Consider the following 19377-nt stretch of genomic DNA (forward strand, 5'->3'; position numbering starts at 1 on the left):
CTAGTGAAGTGGGAACATAGGAACACTGCTTTCCAGGTCAGTAGCGCTGAGTTTCTCACACCAGCATGTTGGGCTGCCTGGGGTCCCGACACAGAATGGAAACCACTTCCTTCTCCAGCCTGAAACATCTATCTTTAGCCAAATCTTTGCTAATTGCTGTGTTGCTTTCTTTTCCCAAACATAAAACTAGCCCCTGATTAGCACAGTGAAGAGCCATCACTTTCCAGGGGCCCTGACAACCTGACAGCACCCCAAGGCAGGACTTGCAGCCAACTGGATCCCAAGGATCCTCCAGGCTCTCAGGTCTCATCCTAGAAACCCACTAACCACCACCATTGGTGCGTCCTTTTCCCTAAGGCCTAGGGTGGCCTTGATGCTCTTCAATCCTGGCTCCTTGGGATAACACTTGTCCCTGCTGCCAAAGTCCTTTCTCTGCCAAAGAGACCCAGCGAGAGTGAAGCCTGGGTCTCTCTCTTGTCATCAGAGGCCACTTCACCCACATCATACAGACAGACCCCTTGGACTCATGGACATATTCCAGACCCAGAAAAATATTGCCAAGTCTTCTTGGATGCCCTTAAACCCAGCCCAGATTTTCTCTGGGACTGGAAGAGAAGTTTCCCTGAGTATTTTTATAGAAGAGGAAGTCCAAGATTTTATTTTCTATTCAATCGGTACATCCCCACCATCAGGAGAGTCCTTCCCTCACAAACGGTGGATGTCCAGACATAGATTCCCAGAAACTGTTTGACTCAGTGCCGGCTCCCGTCGGCTCACAGATAATTTCCCCCGGAAGCCAACCAGCCCTGCACACTATCATCTGGCCAAAAAGACTTGAAGACATAATCTCCAACATAAACCCTGAAATGGGTCACTGCAAAGCTTTAAGTAGAGGAATTTCTACTCACAAGAATATTAGAACTGCCCCCCTCCCCAGAATATGGTCCAACCAGTCCTGGGTTTTGGCTCTGTGGTTCCCAAGGGGCAGCTCTAAGAGGACCAGGCTAGTTGGTTTAATTGAGTCAGTGATTAGTAATCTTAGTGCTGCTCAATCCCAGTGTGTCTCCTCTGTTTACTGCATCTTTCTGGGCTCTTAAGAAAAGCAATTGATTTGTTTGCTTTAAATAAAAATCTGTTTTTCTCACTTCCCTCCTGCACTTTCTTTATCGAGTTGTTTAATCATTTAAGCAAACAGCCTTTGAGCATCTGCCACATTGCAGGCACTGGGAACACAGAGACGTGTAAACACAGCCCCCCACGGTAGGGGAGCTGCCCAGAACACAGAGGAGACAGGGAAGTACACAGAGCTGTCACAGTGCAGCCAGATCAGGGCTCTTCTAGAAGCATGTCCCCAAGGCTCTGGGGACATCAAATGGGGAAGTAGGGTGCTGGCCAAGTAAGGTAGTGCAAGGAGATTTGGGGAATCCATTTCTGATTCTCCTCTGTCCACGCAGGAAGCAGCCTCAAGTAGGCAAGAGATATGCTACACAACTAAATAGTAAAGAACGAAGTAACGTGGGGTAAGATGCCTATTGAACACAAATACGCTTTTGTCTCATGTCCCCAGGTTTCCAGTTGAATAAGAAAAGGAGCCCTGGGATGACCTTGCAGATGGGGTAGAATGCCAAACATTGAGACCCTGGGGGCACTGAAGGTGGACCTGGGCTTTTAGCCAGTGCATTAAGGAGCCCTGTCTGTGGCCACTTGGAGGTTCACACCAGAAGATGGATGTTTCTGCCTCACAGCATCCTGTACCTCCCTTACAATGATTCACAGATGACTGGATAAAGAAGACGTGGTGTGTGTGTGTGTGTGTGTGTGTGTGTATATATATATTATATATATATATTATATATATAATATATATACATACAATGGAATACTACTCAGCCATTAAAAGGAATAGAATAATGCCATTTGCAGCAACATGGATGGACCTGGAGATTGTCACACCATACTTCATTACTCATTTTTAAACTCCAAAGGATCAGAAATTGCTTGTATATTATTTATTGCCCCATCCTTATCATCTAGCATGTGCCCGGTATATGGAAATAGAAATAGATTTGTTTAAAAAGCACATGGAACAAAATACCAGAGCAATATACCTCAAAACAGTCACGGTCATCACAAACAAAGCCTGAGAAACTGTCGCAGCCAAGAGGAGCTTAAAGAGACACAATGATTAAATGTCATGAGGTAACCTGGATGGCGTCCTAGAACAAAAAGGACATTAGGTAAAAAGGAAGGAAGTCTGAATCAAGTGGGGACTTAGTTAAGAGGAGTGTATCAATTAATTGTGTATAATTATCATGTTAATGCAAGATGGTAATTAATAAAGGAAACTGGATGTGGGATTTTTAGGAATTCTCTGTGCTCGACCAGCAACTTTTCTGTGAATCTAAAACTCTTCTCAAATAAGAAGTTAACAAACGATTGGATAACCATCTTCAATCCCATTTGTGCCAGCCCACTGTCCAGCTAGCAGTCCATGTCGGATCCTCTCTGCTTGTTTCCCTATTCTCCATAGAAGACCTTCTGTCTTTTCTAAGCCTGGAGCCGTGGAACGAGCTCTTGCCTTGCAGCAAGAAGCCTGAGTTCCTCAGCCATCATCCCACTGTATGACCTTGTATAAATCATTTGCCCTCCACGAGCCTTGGTTTACCCATCTATTCAATGGGAAGATAAGACTAGCACACTCTTCAACGTACTCCATGAAGACAAGGATGTTGTCTGGTTCACCTCAGAATCTGCAGGGGGGGGTTTCTTAATTGAAGCATAGTTGACTTACAATGTTGTGTTAGTTTCTGGTGTACAGCATAGTGACTCAGTTATATATATATATTTTTTTTTTTCATATATATATATATATATTCCTTTTTCAGATTCTTTTTCATTACAGGTTATTACAAACTATTGAATGTAGTTCTATGTGCTATACAGTAGGACCTTGTTGTTTATCTTTTTTTATGTATAGTAGTTTGTATCTGCTAATTCCAAACTCCTAATTTATCCCTCCCCCGTCTTTCCCCTGGTAACCCTAAGTCTGTTTTCTATGTCTGTATGCTTCTGTTTTGTAAATAAGTCCATTTGTGTCACTTTTTTTTTAGATTCCACATATAAATGATATCATATGGTATTTTCCTTTCTCTTTCTGGCTTGCTTGGTATGAGAATCTCCAGGTCCATCCATGTTGCTGCAAATGGAATTTTTCTATTCTTTTTTATGGCTGAGTATATATATATATATATATATGTCACATCTTCTTTATCCAGTCATCTGTCAGTGAACACTTATGTTGCTTCCGTGTCTTGGCTATTGAAACTAGTGCTGCTATGAACATTGAGGTGCAGGTATCTTTTCAAATTAGAGTTTTATGCCCAGGAGTGCGAGAATTTCCAGCTTCTAAGGCAGCTCCAGGCACATAACAAGCATTGAATAAAATTTTGTTACATGAATAAATCAATGAACATTGCTTGATTCTACTCTAACTCTGAAATGAAACTTCTAGAGTCAAAGGGTCTCCAAATCCCCTTTCTTGTGAGCTCGATTTTAAGCTCCTTTTGCGTCTGCCACGCATTGCTCACAGCAGCTTTACAAGCCACTTTACAAGTGACTTGAGCAGTCACTGAGAAGAGTGACTGAGAAGGTCAGGCCTCGCAGGCTTTGGGCTCCCTGAAGTTTGGACACAGTGGAACTGGCTGAGACGGCGGGGATGTCCCATCTGGATCCTGTCTCTCTGAGTGTCACCCGGGCTGCTTCCGGGGCTGGTCTTCCCAAGGGATCCATCAGCACCTTCTCAGCGTCCTTCTCCAACAAGGCCCAGAACCCCCAGCGCCTGTTTAGGAGACCCTGGCAGATCTCTTACAAGAAGACAGCTCAAGCCCAGGGAGGAGAGAAACTGGAAATCATTAAAAACAAGCAAACAAACAAAAAAAAAAAAACTCTGGCTCCCCAAATTGTCTAGAGACCTGGGTTTAGTCCCAGCCCCCAATCTGCTCCTCATTCACACTCTGCGACCAGGGCACGTTTTCCTCTGTGCCTCTGCCTGGCTCCCTTCCCAGGGTTGCGGTGGGGATGGGCGCAAACAAGGATGAGCGGTCTTTCCAGGCCCTCCATGGGGCTGGGCTCTCTCCCACCTCTTATCTCAGTGTTTCCCTCTGCACTGAGAATTCTCCCCACTCACTGCTCACCCTCCACCCCTCGGAGCAGGCTCCTGGCAGCCACCCTGTCTCTAGTCTCCCCTGACGCCCTGCCTGGACTCACTCATTGTCTCCACCAGGCCCTCAGAACATTTTGTACACTCCCTGCCTTAGACCTGACCACGCCGATTGTCCCCGCTCAACCAACTGTCTGTCTCCACCACCAGACTGGGAACCCCCTGGGTCCTCTTCATCGTTTGATCCTGTGCCCAGCAAGCTCGGAACATCAGTAATAAATAAAGACTAGTTGAATAAGCAGATGAGTGAGTGAACAAATGAAGAAACGTGTGAACAAACAAAATTATGAAGAACTCTATAAATTAGAATTGGGGATAACTTAGCTTAAATTTCCCTGGAGAGTTGGTGAGATTCTGTGACAGCACATGTTTAAAAAAAATAGAAAGAAAGAAAGAAAAGACAAGAAAAGCTCAAGGCTTGTTGCTACAGTTGTAAATCCCTGCAGGTTTTCCCTGGCATGTTTCAGAAGAGGGAAGACAAGCACAGATACCCGGGCCTCCAGCTCCCTCCCCGCCTCCCAGGTTCCCCCTCTCACCCCCCTCCTCACCCTCTCTGCCCTTCTTTCTCCCCTCCCTCCTTCTCTATCTCTGTTTCTCTTCTGCTGTCTCTGTCTCTATTGCTCTCAGTTCTCACTGTCTCTCTCTCTCTCCTTTTATGCTCTCTTCTTCCACTTACCAGTGGTGTATGCTTGGTCAGGGACCTGATGAACCTCTCTGAGCCTCAGCTTCCTTATCAGAAAATGAGGTGAAAATGCCCCTCTCAGAGGGTTGCAAGGGTTCACGGGAGAATGCGTGGACATGCTTAGTGCAGGGGTAAGACGCTACTATCTACTCTGCTGAGACGATTGCTTTTGCGTCATCTGCAACCGTATTAGTCTTAATGGAAGACCATGACCACCCCTGGACTGAACATTTCCCCCCAAGGATCATGAGTCCCTTCCTCCCCCAACTCAAGGACCACCCAGAGCCTGGTTTCCTCCGGCTCTGACTCTCTAGTCTTGTGCCCACTTTAATGTGGGTCGAATCTGTGTGGATGGACACAGCCCCAAACCTGCCCTCCCCCAGAAGGCATCTGATGGGATTTCAGTGATTATGGACGGCTGGGGTGAGTCCAGGAAATTCTGACTCCACAGGTCTGGGGTGACACCTGGTGATGGATATTTTCAAAACTATACAGATTGACTGAGTGTGAAGCCAGGCATTTGAACTTCTGGTCTAAACTGAATGGATGCTCACTTGATATTGAAGGAATGAAGGAAGGAAGGAAGGAAGGAAGGAATGAGTCAGTGCAGATGGTATATGAATAAAGGGATGAATGAATGAATGATAGGTCTACCTCCATGGGAAGAAATGTTGGTCTTCCCCCCAGATCTGTGCCCACTGGTTCCACAGCCCTTCAGAGCACAAAAGCTTAGCTGTTCCCTGTCCCTTTATTTCCTTTGTCTTCCCTCATCTCACCTCCCCATCCTTCCCCTTCTCTGGTGTGTGTTTTCCCCTTCTTCTCATTGGCTCCCCCGATTCCATTCCAGTTTCCCACTTGCCTCCTTTTACTTCCCCCTTCTCCCCACTGCTCCCCCTCAGCCCCCTCGCCCCACCTCCCATTGTAACATTTGCAAACTAGGGTTCCTTTCCTCATCCCAAGACGCTGGTGTGAGAAGAGGCTTCAGACACAATCGTTACAGACACACACACACACACACAAGATTTATTTGATGAACCACAGGGACTAACAGGGTCAGAAAATAGCACAAATGTTCCAAAGAAGTGGGTGAAGGGGGCAGCAGGCAGCGTCCTTCACCATCTGTCCAGGACTATCGATGGGACCTCAGAGGGGCACCCTCTTCCTTTCTGGAAGCCTCCTCCAGCTTTGACTGGATGCTTTGGGGACAGCGCTGGGTGGATGAAGTGAGTCTGTGGAAGTCTGGCAGGAGCTGGGAAAGGTAAGCGGAGAGAAGCCCGGGGCCTTCTCTCGCTCCCCTGCTCCCCGAGCTGGCCCCGTCCCAGCCATGGTCAAGTGTCCACTGACATCACGCTGGGCTCTTCCCGCCTCCACGGCTCGTGTCTTGTCCTTCACGTCCAGAGCCCTCCAAGAACAAAACCCGGAACATACACACCCTGCCCTCCGTGCACAAAGGCCCGGCCATCAATTCCATCCTCAAGGCCTTTCTGGCAGGCAGAGTGGCCGTCATACTGTCAGCCCTGCTGTGGCTGCTTCAGTCACTGTTCCCAGCCCCCCAACCCAGCAGGAGAAGCCAAGGGATCCAATCCTGATGAGAGATGAGACTAAAACCCACCCAGCGCTTCTCACCACACGGCAAGCAGGTGCGCCCCACCCCCTGCCTTAAGAAGACAACCAGTGACCCTGGAAAAAGGAAGGGTGATGAGGGAAGCGCTCATAAATTCAAAGCAGTTTGGCAGGCGTGGGAAAGGGGTTGAGGGAAGCTCTTAACCTACCCCCCCATTTCCCTCAGGGAAACAGGGATGGCAGAGGGACTTCCTGAGTCCCTGGTGGAATGCCTCAGGCTTTGGGTGCCAGCTGCTTTGGGGAGAGACCTCCCTGTAGGGAACCCCGGGTGCAAACACAGACTTCTCTCTTCAAGCACGGACCAGCCGTCAGAGCCCACAAATCCACTGGGGGTCGGGGGTGGGCTCATTTTGATTCTGTATTGTCTCAGACTGTCCCTTCTTCCCTTGAGGACATTGGGTGAAGAGCAGAGATACGGTGGAGAGTAGGCAGTGTTCATCCAAGTGACAAGTGACACAGGCACCCTGCTCTTACGTTACTCTCATCCATGCTGACAGATATGTACACACACACAAAGTAAGCGTCCCCACCCCCACCAAAAGTACCAGCTGGCACCAGTGCCAGAGAAAAACATCCTGGAGACGCTGGGATGGGGCAGAGAGACAGGGAAGGACCTGCAGCTCAGGACTCTGGAGGAGGCTGGAGGGGTGAGGATTTGGGGAGGGAACTCGAGCAGCATTTAGACTAAATGCTGATGCTCCTCTTTGTCCGTTTCCCTCCCCAACTCCCCATTCATATCATGAAACCAAGGAGCCTGCTGCGCCATCAACCCCATTGCCCCCCAGTCCCCACCATGAAAACAGACAATGGATGAAAGGGTCCAAGGAAATCTGTAGAAAGTGTATCTCGTGGGCATCGTGCAGGGGCTGCAGGAAGGGAGGTCCTCTCCTGGGGTCGCTCTTCCCCCAGTGCCTGAAGTTGCAGCAAACTTATCCGATCTGGAGGGAAGTTCTGATGCGCCCAGCTGCAGAGACTGGAGCAGTAACTCCTTCTGAGACTCAGCCCACCTCCTGCCCCGGCCCATTCCCAGCTCCCTCCCGGGACTCCCAGGGAAAGGGGTAAAGAGCTTTGAAGGCACACGGGTTTTGCAAGCTTCAGGATTCTTAACCCCTAGGAGCCCTCCTGAACAAGGTGGTTAAAGGGGTTACAGGGGGATTGAGGGAGGGGGTGAGCTGCGAGAGAGAGGGTGGGAGACAGAAAGTGAAAATTCAGAGTAAAAATTGCAGAGAGAGAGGGAACAGAGGGAGGAAGAGGGGTGGGAAAACTAAAAGAAACGGGGAGAAAAAGAGCTGGAGATCCCAAATGGGATGGGGGAAAGGAATTTCTATTGAGCCAGGATGCACACATCACTTTAGTTTCTCCGTTTTCTATAAATGGAGAAACTGAGGCTCGGGGCAGTTAAGAGACTTGTGCAAAGAACAGTCTCCCAGAAACTGAGTGGCCGACCGAGCATGGGACCTCAGGGCTCATTCTCTTTCCACTAAGCCACAAACCTCTGCACAATAACAGAGGGAAAAGGAGGACAAGACACAGGCGGAGGGTGGAGGCAGGGAGCGGGGAAGGGAGTCAAGTGCAAGAGAGGTGTCCTCGCCGACCTGACCTTCAGAGACCTGGGGCAAAGGCTGGGGCGGGGCCGAGGGGCCCCGGCCCTAGTCGACCACGAGGGTCTCTTGGCTGTAGGGGATGGATTTCTCCTGAGTCTGCTCCCCGCCCTTCCCCGTGCTGGGGCCGGGCCCCTGGCTGTGCCCGGACGAGTAGCTGGCCGACTTCTCCCCGCTGCTGCCAGGAGAGGCGCCCCCGCACCGGCTCTGGCGCCAGCAGAGCACCGAGGCGCAGGCCTGGCGGAAGCGGGGGTCGAAGAAGGCGTAGAGGAAGGGGTTGAGGCAGCTGTTGAGGTAGCTGATGCAGGTGCAGTAGGGGAAGACGTTCATGAGGAAGATGTCGAGGTCGCAGGGCCAGTGCAGCAGGCTGCCCAGCATGTAGAGCGTCTTCACCAGGTGGTAGGGCATCCAGCACAGCGCGAACGTCACCACCAGCACCACAATGATGCCCAGCAACCGGCGCCGCTTGCGCAGGCCCTCGATGCGCTCCTTGCGGAAGTGGCCGGCGATGGTCTGGGCGATGAAGAAATAGCAGGTCAGCATGATGATGAAGGGCACCACGAAGCCCACGGCGGTGGACGAGACCCCCAGGCCCACCTCCCAGGCCCACTCGGAGCTCGAGGTGGCCACCACGGAGTAGTCCATGTAGCACTGCACCTTGGTGCTGTTCTCCGCCTGGGGCACGGCGCCCGTGGAGCGGAACACCATGACCGGCATGGCCAGGAGCGTGGCCAGCACCCACAGGACCGCCGTGGCCACGGTGCCGCTGACCCGCAGCCGCAGCCGCGCGTTGGCCACCGGCCGCACGATGGCCAGGTAGCGGTCGAAGCTGAGGCCAGTGAGGCAGAAGACGCTGGCGTACATGTTGACAAAGATGAGATAGCTGCTAAGCTTGCAGGCGAAGGTGCCGAAGGGCCAGTCGTACTCCCGGTACGTGTAGGTGGCCCACAGCGGCAGGGTCACCACGAACGTCAGGTCGGCCACTGCCAGGCTGGCGATGAAGATGTCAGCCGATCGCCTCTTCTCACGGCTGCTCCGAAACACGGTCCAGAGCACCAGGCCGTTGCCCGTGGTGCCCAGCAGGAAGACCAGCATGTAGATGGCAGGGATGAGGTCCCCCGAGGACTTCCAGTCCATGTAGTCACACTCAGACTGGTTGTCTACCCCGTAGTAGTTGTCAAAATCGCCACCTTCCTCCATGCTGGGGCGCGGAGAGAGGACGGGCAGGGGGTCCCGGGGGTACCAGCTCCGTGGCTGTCACCAACTCAGCAAGCGCCCTGAGCTTCTGGCTGGAGCCCCCGAGGGCAGGCGACAAGGGCTGAAGGTGTCCAGGGCCCTTCCCAGCAGCAGGAGGAGCTGCCTCTGGATCCTCAGGTCCCTGGAGGATGCCCACACTCCACAGACTTCCTCCACTGTCTCCTGTCCTGCCCCAGCCTCAGCTAAGACACTTCCTTGCCCCCTCCTGAGTCTCTGTCTCCTCCCTTGGCTGTCACTCCCTCCTCCCACCTCCAGACCAACCCCTCACTTGTGAGTCTTAAGATCTTTAAGTTACAGCCCACTTTTTTTTCCTTCTTGTCACTGGGCAAGTGGACCAAATTGACCCCTGCCGTGCTGGGCAGAATGTTATCTATGGTTTGCAGCCTGCTCTCCTCCTGGCCCAGCCTCCTTCCCTCTGATTCCCTCTTCTCTTTGGAAAACCTCTCCTCAGTCCTCTGCTCTCTCCTGTTCTCACCCCCTCCCATCCTCTCTAAATGGGGCAAATTATGCAGATTGAAATCCAGCCTGCGCTGGAGCCAGGGAGGGTGGGGGCAAGGAGGGTGTGAGATTTCACAGGATGGTCTGAGCATCTGGCGTGCCTTCCTGGCAAGCAGGTCCGGCCCCTCGGGTCTGCCCTCCAGCCTCCACCTCCTGCCCTCCCCGCCCCCACCCAGACCCTGCTCTTCTCTGTGCTTCCGCTCACATTGGCCCCCTTTACACCTCGGCTTTGACCCTCTCTCTGGTAACTTTCGTGGTTTACAGAGCCAGTTATAGAGGCATTTCTCTAGAACTCAGAAGCTGTTAGCAGATTGCCGTTCGCAGACGGCAGTCACAGGAGGAAGAAAGCCCAGACTGAAGGATCTCTAATCAAGTCATTAAGTCTGTGGGAAAACTGAGTCTGAACAAGCTAAGTGTCTTGCCCAGCTTCACAGGATAAACCTTGTTTTGCTGTTCTTTGCTTTCCTTCTTCTCCCAGCACCTAAGACAGCACTTAGCACGGAGCAGGTGATCCCCAAATGGTTGCTGAGTGAGGAAGTTGATGGGTGACACGGGGAGTGAGTGAAGAGGAGTTCATCTGCAGAAGATGGACTGTGAATTACCGGGGGTTGTGAATTACTGTGCAATGAGAACATGGATGCACTTCAGTCCTCGAGTTCTTACTGCCCTGCGTGGACCAGGCATTTTCCATAAGACCATGGTGGGGTGGGAGGTGGGGAGGGTCAGGAATTCATAGCTAGAAGAGGAGGCAGAAAAAGGGAGCAGCCCCTGAGGAGGTGCCCGGGACACAATCCCATAGAAACTCAGTCTGCCCTGGCTGTTCACCTCTCTAGGACCTCCAGGCAGGAAGAAGAGAACGATGCACAAGGTAAGATTAAAAATATGCACCCCTAAGAGTCGGGGAGGCCATCGAAAGCTGGGCAAGCGTGAGAGATGCAAAATCAGGAGACGGGTCTTGGCCACATCCAAAACAAAAGGCTTACAAAATTAGAATCCATTATTTCAGGGAAGTTGAGGGGTGGTCAGAAAATCTTTTCTGGGGGCCTTCGAGCAGGGACCCCAAACTCAAATACTCACAAGGACCAGGCTAAGAATAAATATGGATAAAACAACCAGTTCAAGACAACAGGGAGTGGTGGAGACTGGCAAACTGGAGCAAGCACACCCCCTCAAGAGGAGGCCTCCTGAGAGCCAGTCTCTGAGTACCACACAGAAATATGGGACCCAGCATGACCTGCCTTCTGGTTTTTCAGATCATTTCAAATTCTGGATTTTATGAGAAATGTCCAGATTTGTGAATTTAGGGAATTGATTCCATTTTCAAAAAGGACAGGGCGGGACAAGTGGAACTTGTCCTTGGGCCCCCAGTGGGTGCTCTTTGAAGAGGAGCTTGCCAAGAACAGAAGGGGACAGAAAAACGTGCAGGAAGAAACATAAAATGCAAGGCGTCTGGAGAGGAAGATAAGAAAGATTCTGAGGACTTTGGATGACTTTTCCCTAAAAGTGATGTGCAGATGAGAACACGTTGGTGTTTCGCATGACGATTACATACTGAGCACTTAACTACGTGCTGGGCACTCTTCTAAACAGTCTACATTTTACACGTCTTTATCATCTCTTTCAATTAGCAGGGCAACTTTAGAAAGTAGGTACCCTCACTCATCTCAGTGTACAGATGAGAAAACTGAAGTACAGGGAGATGGAGTGACTTGGCCGAGGTCAAATCAGAATTTGAACCAAGGCCGTCTTGAGTCATAGACATAGAAAACAAGCTTATGGTTACTGTGGGGGAGAGAGGGAGTGGAGGGATAAATGGTGAATTCGGGATTTGTAGGTACTGGCCGCTGTAGATAAATAGATAAACAAGAGGGTCCTACTGTATAGTGATATTCAATACCTAATAATAGTCTATAATGAAAAAGAATACGAAAAGGAATATATATATATATAAATAAAAATAAAACTGAATCACTCTGCTGTACACCAGAAACTAACACAACATTGTAAACTGACTATACTTTAACTATTAAAAAAAAAACTGTTCACGATGTGCCTGGATAAAAGCCAAATTTGAGACCCCCAGTGAATCAAGAGCTTCTCTGGTTCTTCCAGAAAGACGTGGGCACCTGTGCCTTTGCAGTTAGGAGCATAGAAGGAGGGGAACAAGTTAGCTCGGAGTGTCCCCCAAATCAGGTCCTTCCCCAAGCTGTTCCCGTTGTTGCCACTTGGTTTCCCAGCCGGACAGGAGCCTGGAGACCTGCTGGGAAAGGATACGGACCCATCTCTCTAATCCGCTGGCCTCCAGGCTCTCTGACTCAGAGAGGGTAAGAAGCAGTTAATCTCGCCAGAGGAACCAGAGTCACTGATGGGAGGAGATGGGGAGCCGAGGCTGGGGGCAGTAGGAGCCACTGACTGGGGCCAGAGGGGGTGTCGTGCTGATAAGGTCTGGCCCCCCTGCCAAGAACCAGCTGGGACAGATGGCCTAAGCGCCCCCTGCGATGGCAGTCTGATTGAGCAGACTGGCCAGCCCCACTCCTCCCCTGCTCCTGATATCCAAGATGCCTGGTCACCCAACACGGAAGATAAGAGCTTAGTAAATGGGACCAGCAGCTGAAGACTGACCTCATGTGCCCCCAGGGCTCCGAAGTGAGCCCTCCCCAGACAGAGAGCACCTGGGGACAGCCTGCTTTGCGTTTCGGTCCCCCTCAACTTGGTGCCAGTGTACGTATGCTGAATTAAAACCCCAGAAATGCACTTGGGAAAAGGATAGAAAGAGACCCAGGGCTGCTCTTCTGCCTTCACAAGGGCACCTTTTTGCTAAATTGGTCCAGAATAATCTGCCCTGAGCCATCTGGCGAACAAGGAGCGAGGGCCAAACTCTTGGCCAGCGTCCCTGGGGCTGGCCTGCCCTGGTGAGGCCGAGCGGGTTTCCCAGGGAACTTCTCCCTCTCCCTGGTGATTTCTTCAGGGTATTGTGATGAGCCTGGCAGACGGGACCGGCGCCCCAGACCTGCTGCGGGCCCTTTGAGCAGAGCCCAGACTGCTGGTGGCCTGTGGAGTGAGGGTACCTACTTTCATCCCACAGCCCTCTCTCAGCCCACCCCTCGGTTTGTTCCCGGCCTGGAAAGCAGAGACTGGCTTGGCCCCGTACCCGTGCTGCGAGTGGCTGTGTGCACTTGGATGCAGGGCTCAGGGGGCCGTGGGGCTGCTTGTGAGCAGGTGGGACACGTGTGCGCGGGGTGAGGCTTTCAGGCACGCAGTGGATGGTCAGGGACCTGCATCAACAGCCTCCTTGGAGGACAGGACAGGCAGTTAACTGGATCTCTCCAATGGCTTGGGATGAGGGGCAAAGCTAAACCTCACCCAGCCCTGGCCCCCAGCATTGGGTGGAGGACATCAGATGGACACTTGCCCTTCTCCGCCCCTCGCTGACTTCTCACCTCCTCCCCGCAGCTCCTGGCTCCAGCCCCCTCACTTCACAGGTCTGCTTTGAACTCACAGCTTCAGAACTCACCCAGGGCAGCAGGGCCCTTCGCTCCCTTGCCCAAGAGGCGGCAACAGCTGTGTCCCTAACAGCTGGTGGTGTCATCTGAGGGGAAGGGGAGGGGAGGACAGGGAAGCGGGCCGGCTGCCGAGCCCACTCCTTGAGATTCCTCTCCCTTTCCTCCGGCCACCCTCCCTTCCCCACCCCAGCTTCTCTGACCAGAAGCAAATGGTCAGCTGCCTTCTGACCATTAAGGCAGACAACCCGCCCCGCCCCCAGCAACCCCTTGTCTCCCTGGCCATTTGGTGCTCCTTCAAACTCCCAGGCCATTCTCCGGAACTCCTGGCTCTCCCTGGGCTCTGGGGACAGCAAACACAGGAAAGCCCACTGCGCTGGGAGCCAGGAAATACAAGGTCCGGCTGCATCTTGATTTCGACTTCATCCACTCATCGAATACCTATCGAGCAGCTATTATTATCATGTGAACAGTTCAGACTGCACCCCTGGGCTCCTGCAGGTACATTCTAGAAGTGGAGAAGAGACCAAATAGATAAGCACTGAGTAAATGCAGTGAAATCAGGGAGTCTTGAGCTCTACCCAGAAAGTTACGCATGGGGGAGGGTAGAGCTCAGCAGTAAAGTGTGTGCTTAGCAGCACGAGGTCCTGGGTTCATCCCCAGTGCCTCCATCTAAATAAAAAAACACACCGAATTACCTTCCACCCAAAAAAAATTTTTTTTAAAAAGAAAGTTATGGATAATGACAGAATAAATGGAAAGGGGGTGGTTTTAGACAGGGTGGATCAGGGGACTGCAGGGCCCTCTTGGGAGTCTCTGGCATTCTGCCTGAAACTTGAAAGACTAGGCCTGCTGTGTGACCTTAGACAAGGCTCTCTTCCTCTCTGAGCCTCAGTTTCCTTGTCTGTACAAGAGGGCATTGGACTAACTGGAGCTGGCTTTCTGAGAACTGTGGAAGTGGCTCCCAGAGGTGGTTGGCGAAGTGGATTTCTTGCTATAAGGGGCAAAAGAGAGAGGGACATTGACCCTCTCGACGGAAGAGGTCAGTGATGGATAGGATCAGACCAAAATCCGTTCTCCCTGCCCCGGCAACAAGCCACAAGGAGTGTTTGTTCGACTGTGAGTCGGAAGAGTCTGGAAGCCTCTCCCTATCTCCTCACCCACCCCTCTCACCTCTTCGCCCACAATTACCCACACCCCCCCATTACTTAGCACAGCACCCTGTACACAGTGGGCCTCTAATCAAAACACAGGACCATCTGGCAGCAGCTGATGGGACCAGCATTTCTGTAAGCTCAGAAGCAGTCAGGGCTTTCTTCAGGACCAGTGGATGGAGGGCTGGTTTCCCTTGACTTAGAAAAGGAAAGACGCCTAAAATGCTTGGAGATCTTTGGTTCCCAAGCTGAGGTCAGGGGCCCCAAGAAGACAGTAATGGGGACAGAGGAAGTAGCACCGGGCCAGCATCAGCATTTCCTAAAAAAATTTTGGAAATGGCATCTCCTCCCCCACCCCAATGAGATAACCTTCCCTACACACTGAGCCTGGATTTTCACACCTTGAAGCAGTGACTCTATTGACCCCATGTTGCTCGGAACGTCTTTGATGAATAAAAGCTGAGAAGACAGATTCATCATTATTTAATAAACGGAGTGGGCGAGACAAACAGAATCCTCCAAAGTGATCACTCATTAGTGGGTGTGGGGACAGGAAAGCAGGGAAGTGGCCTTTGTCGATGAAAAGCTTGCAGCCACTAATCTGCTCCACACACTTGACTTTGCTGAAGGGGAAAGTGAGGAGGGGAAGGGAACTCCCCCAGGTGTCCCCAGCGAGTCAAGCACACTGTCCCCCATGCCACTCTGCCTTCCCTCCCATCCCTAAAGATCGCATCCAGAAGAAGCCTTTCTCCTCGGAGCAAACACGCCTTTGTGAGGCTGAGAGGAGGGCCGTGGGCAGGAGGCAGCCGGGACAGGAAACAGAGCAGAGGCCGGAAGGAGGTCAGGAAAAGGCAGACGGGACCCTGACCCCCAGCTCATACCCAGCCCTATTAGCCTTCAGGAGAGCAACATGGTGTTTCCAAAAATATTTACAGTGAGTCTAAATTAACGAGGTCCTGAATCAGTGCTGACAATGAGAGGATGTGAGGCCCAGCCCTCCAGGGGTGAAGACCAGTGCAATCAGCCCAGGGGCTGCACAGGGGCGCCTGGAGCTTGGGAAGGCCGGCCTTGCACCGCTAACCGAGGAAGTCAAGCCCTTCATCCTGGGGCCAGAGCAGGAGACAGCACTGTGTATCAAGGCTGCCCAGACTCCACCCTCCTCGGGGACAGGAAGACAACCTATGTTCTCGGAATTGCAAAGGGAATCATTAACCTGCCCCAATCCGCCAATCCGGTGCAGAAATCTCCTCAACCAGTCCAAGGGCCATCATTCAGGGGCTTCTTGGCTACCTCTGCTGACCAGACACTTTGGGGTGTCACTGCTCCTTCAACAGTGTTACCCTCAACAGCAGAGTGGGTCAGAGCACAGTGCTGCCACTCACAAGTCACATTGCAATGGGCGCACAGCCCAATCGTTCTGAGCCTCAGTTTTCCCATCTGTACAATGGGAGTCATTATAGTATCTACCATACGGGGCTGGTATGAGGATCCATTAAGAGAGTAGAGGTAGAGTACCCAACCTGGATGGAATGCCACGGAGGCAGAAGGACATGGGCAAAGGTGCAGAGATGCAAAAGTAAGAGCATCAAGTGTCTTGGGGCTAAAGTTAGACAAGGCTGGGAGAGCCAACCACCATTTTGTTGCCATTAAAGTGACACTGAAGAGCTGGACCTGCGCTGCCCAGTGCATTACCCACGCACCACAGCAGCCATCAAGCACTTGGAAGGCGGCCGCGGCCAACGGAGATGAGCTGCAGGTATAAAGTATGCACTGGGTTCCAAAGTAGGAAGAAAAGAAATGTGAGATATCGCGCTGCAAGGTTTTTATATTGATTACATATCACATGACAGTATTTTAGATATATTGGGATAATATATAAAATCAAATATATTATTAAAATGAATTCTACTTGTTTCTTTTACTTTTTTAATGTAACTACTGGAAAAATTAAAATTACAAGTGTAGTTCCTATTTTACCCCTAGGGGGCAGCGCTGAGCTCGAAGATCAGCGCTAAGCTTCAAGACTTCACTCTGAGGGGGAGACTATAGCTCAGTGGTAGAGCAAGTGCTTAGCAGGCATGAGGTCCTGGGTTCAATCCCTAGTGCTTCCAACAACAAAATAAATAATAAAATCAATAAATAAACCTAATCACCCCCCCTCCCAAAAAAAGACATTTAAAAAAGTACAAAAAAAAAAAAAGACTTCACTTTGGGGGCATCTTGGAGAGGAATTGGAATGAGGAGGCTCTCTGGGAAACAGGTGCAGTTGTCCAAACCAAAGGTCTGTGCTAAAGGGACGGCTCTACTTTTTTTGGTTACAAGGTTGAATCGGGAGGGATGTAAATCCTCTCCTCCCTAAGCCTGTGCTCCTCATAAACACAACCACTAGCTGTAGATAAAGCTTACCACATCCTGACAGGCAAAGTTTATCAGGCTCTGTGTAAGTATTTGCTTTTCCCAATGTAATTCCACAAAAGCTTTTAAAAATTCATTAAAAATTGTATAATTTATACTATACCCATTTTACAGATTAGTAAACAGGTTCAGAGAGTTCCATCACTGGCTGAGGAGCACCAGTGATGTCACATGGAAGTGGCTTACATGTAACAGAGAGAGGGTTTGAACCCCCAACTTTGACTCCAGAGGCCTGAGTGCTCTACAGCCAGGCTACCCCACCGCCCCTACCCTGCAAGGCTGGGCTCTGCTTCTGCACCCAAACAGAGCCTGCTAGTGCTTCTCTTAAGGGAGATGTCAGAGGAATCTCCTGCACAGAGCCTGCTTTCCCCTGCAGCTTTAGCCTAATTGCGAGCAGCCTGTCTGGACTGTGAGGTTAATTATAGGAAAACTCATCTAGGACCTTCATCCAGGGCTCACAGGAGTTCCCAGGACTACACTAGCACAAGGGTAATTTGCAAGAACAAATTCGTGACGATTTAAAAAAGTAAACTCTGAGGGCGAAATGCCTGTTTTCAAACCCCGTCTCTGCTACTGTACCTCTCCAAGCCTTGGTTTTATTAACTGTAAAATGGGGGTAACAGCAGGCAGCAGTGGTCAGAATTCTGAGACAAAAAGATTTGGGTCTGTGCCTGGCACAAAGGAATTGCAGTAAACATTGCCTATTACAATGAGCTCATGTAATCCTCATAACAACCCTATGGGATAGGTAGGGTCAGTTATGATAAATGGGGATGATAATATTCCCAGTTTACAGATGCAGAAATTGAGGCACAAGGACTTGTCTAAGTTCCTAAATTTCTAAGTATTGGAAGAAAGATTCAAGCCTAGGATGGCTGGTTCCAGGTCTGCCGTCTTAATCACCATGGTCTACAGTTCATGATCCTGAACAATTTGTGAGGTCGTATTTTTTTTTTCGTTCTTCTTTTTTTAATGATGCTTTCTTAGTTTCTTGAGGTAGGAGAGGCACCTGATCTACCTGCCCAATGCTAGTGGGATAATCAGCAGCTTGGTGTGAGCAGAGAAGGGTCGCTGCCTCTGGATGCTCCACTGATGAGTTACCCATCAGCCCCTGAGCTCCACAGGTATCACAGGTATTCAATGGCAAATATTTTGCCAAGAGGGAACAAGGCTGGTGCTACAGCATCTCCCACCCTTGTGACTACTGGGGCCCAGAGATGGTTAAGGAGATGAAAATAAGCCCTGGGCATGGGTACCCCTGCCAGAGATGCCTCCTGAGGTATACCCTGGAATCGGCTGGTAGCCCCAGTGCTTCTGACTGCTGAGCGATTCTGACCTCTGGTGGACATGAGCTGGTAGTCAGCCTTGACCTTCCTCTGAGCCTGCTCCCCAGCACTCACTGGCTTCCTGGCCTTGCTTTGGGTGCAGAGACCCCAAAAGCTGAACTCCCAGGGAGCCTGGGTAAGCCAGACCGCTCCTTATTCCAGGCTCCCATGACATCTGGAATTGCCAACCCCAGAATATTGCAGCTCTGGGGCTGTGCTAAGGATCCTTGGCAAAGAGGACTTACCCACAGTCAAATCAGCTGCCGATTCTGAGGCTGAGCGAGTCTAAGAACCCAGCTCGGGCCCCCGGTCTCCTGGAGAATCAAGCACTAGGTCCCTAATACAGCTTAGTGTTTTGAGCTACTCATTCTCTCTTGAAATGTGGTTACATTGCACTGCAATTATCCAATATCATATTATGACACTGATGTAGGAAAAGAAATGTTCTTGTCATTTTCTCTTCACAGGAGTAAAACCAAGAGACCTTGAATCATCCTCAATGTTATTCATGACTCTTCGTCAAGCATGTCACTCTGCAAAGATATACATGAAAGGGAAAATGTAATTCTGTTTTATTAAAGAAAATTATGAACCAGAAAGAGACTAAGGAATCTTGGTTAAATAAAATGACATTGACAAGGAAAAAAATTGTCAGTCACATCCCCCAGAGACCAGAAGCTGATTGCTGAGCCCCCAGCGCCACCGTGTGGTTGCTCACATGACAGCAACAGCAGCTTCCCCTCCACCACTTCCTCATCCACCATAAATGGACGTATTGAGATTTTCTTATCAGAGCCTTTTATCTCTGTCCAATTTGTACTGAAATCTCTCCTACTAAAACCTCCCACTAATTGCAGCACAAAAAAAAAAAGATGGACACAGAGTTGAAGGCCCAAGCAAGAAGTGTGAATCTAGAAACACTTTTCATTCATAACCCTTCCAGGCTATTCCAATCTGAGCCCTGGGACCCTGAAGGCCACACGGAAACTGAATGCATCCTAGTTCTTAAAATGTGTGCATGCCTTTTCTCTTTTCCTCTTGCTCTCTCTGGAAATACATTTCCCTATTTCTCAGGCACCAGCCACTCAAATAAGACGTAAACC

The 19377-nt window shown here is 50.5% G+C and overlaps 1 protein-coding gene across 1 annotated transcript; it reads right to left on the reverse strand.

The window, feature by feature from the left end:
* Positions 1 to 5902: 5902 nt before the first annotated feature.
* Positions 5903 to 9615, reverse strand: APLNR (apelin receptor). Its single transcript, XM_072969963.1, has one exon. The coding sequence runs from the start codon at positions 9323 to 9325 to the stop codon at positions 8174 to 8176; it is 1152 nt and encodes a 383-aa protein (XP_072826064.1). The 5' UTR covers positions 9326 to 9615; the 3' UTR covers positions 5903 to 8173.
* Between the last annotated feature and the right edge of the window lie 9762 nt (positions 9616 to 19377).

The sequence above is a fragment of the Vicugna pacos genome, chromosome 10 (assembly GCF_048564905.1).
Source record: "Vicugna pacos chromosome 10, VicPac4, whole genome shotgun sequence".
Lineage (NCBI taxonomy): Eukaryota > Metazoa > Chordata > Mammalia > Artiodactyla > Camelidae > Vicugna > Vicugna pacos.

What these genes read in the sequence shown, in the direction of transcription:
- APLNR (XM_072969963.1), bottom strand. Translation starts at nt 9,325, where the DNA reads ATGGAGGAAGGTGGCGATTTTGACAACTACTACGGGGTAGACAACCAG.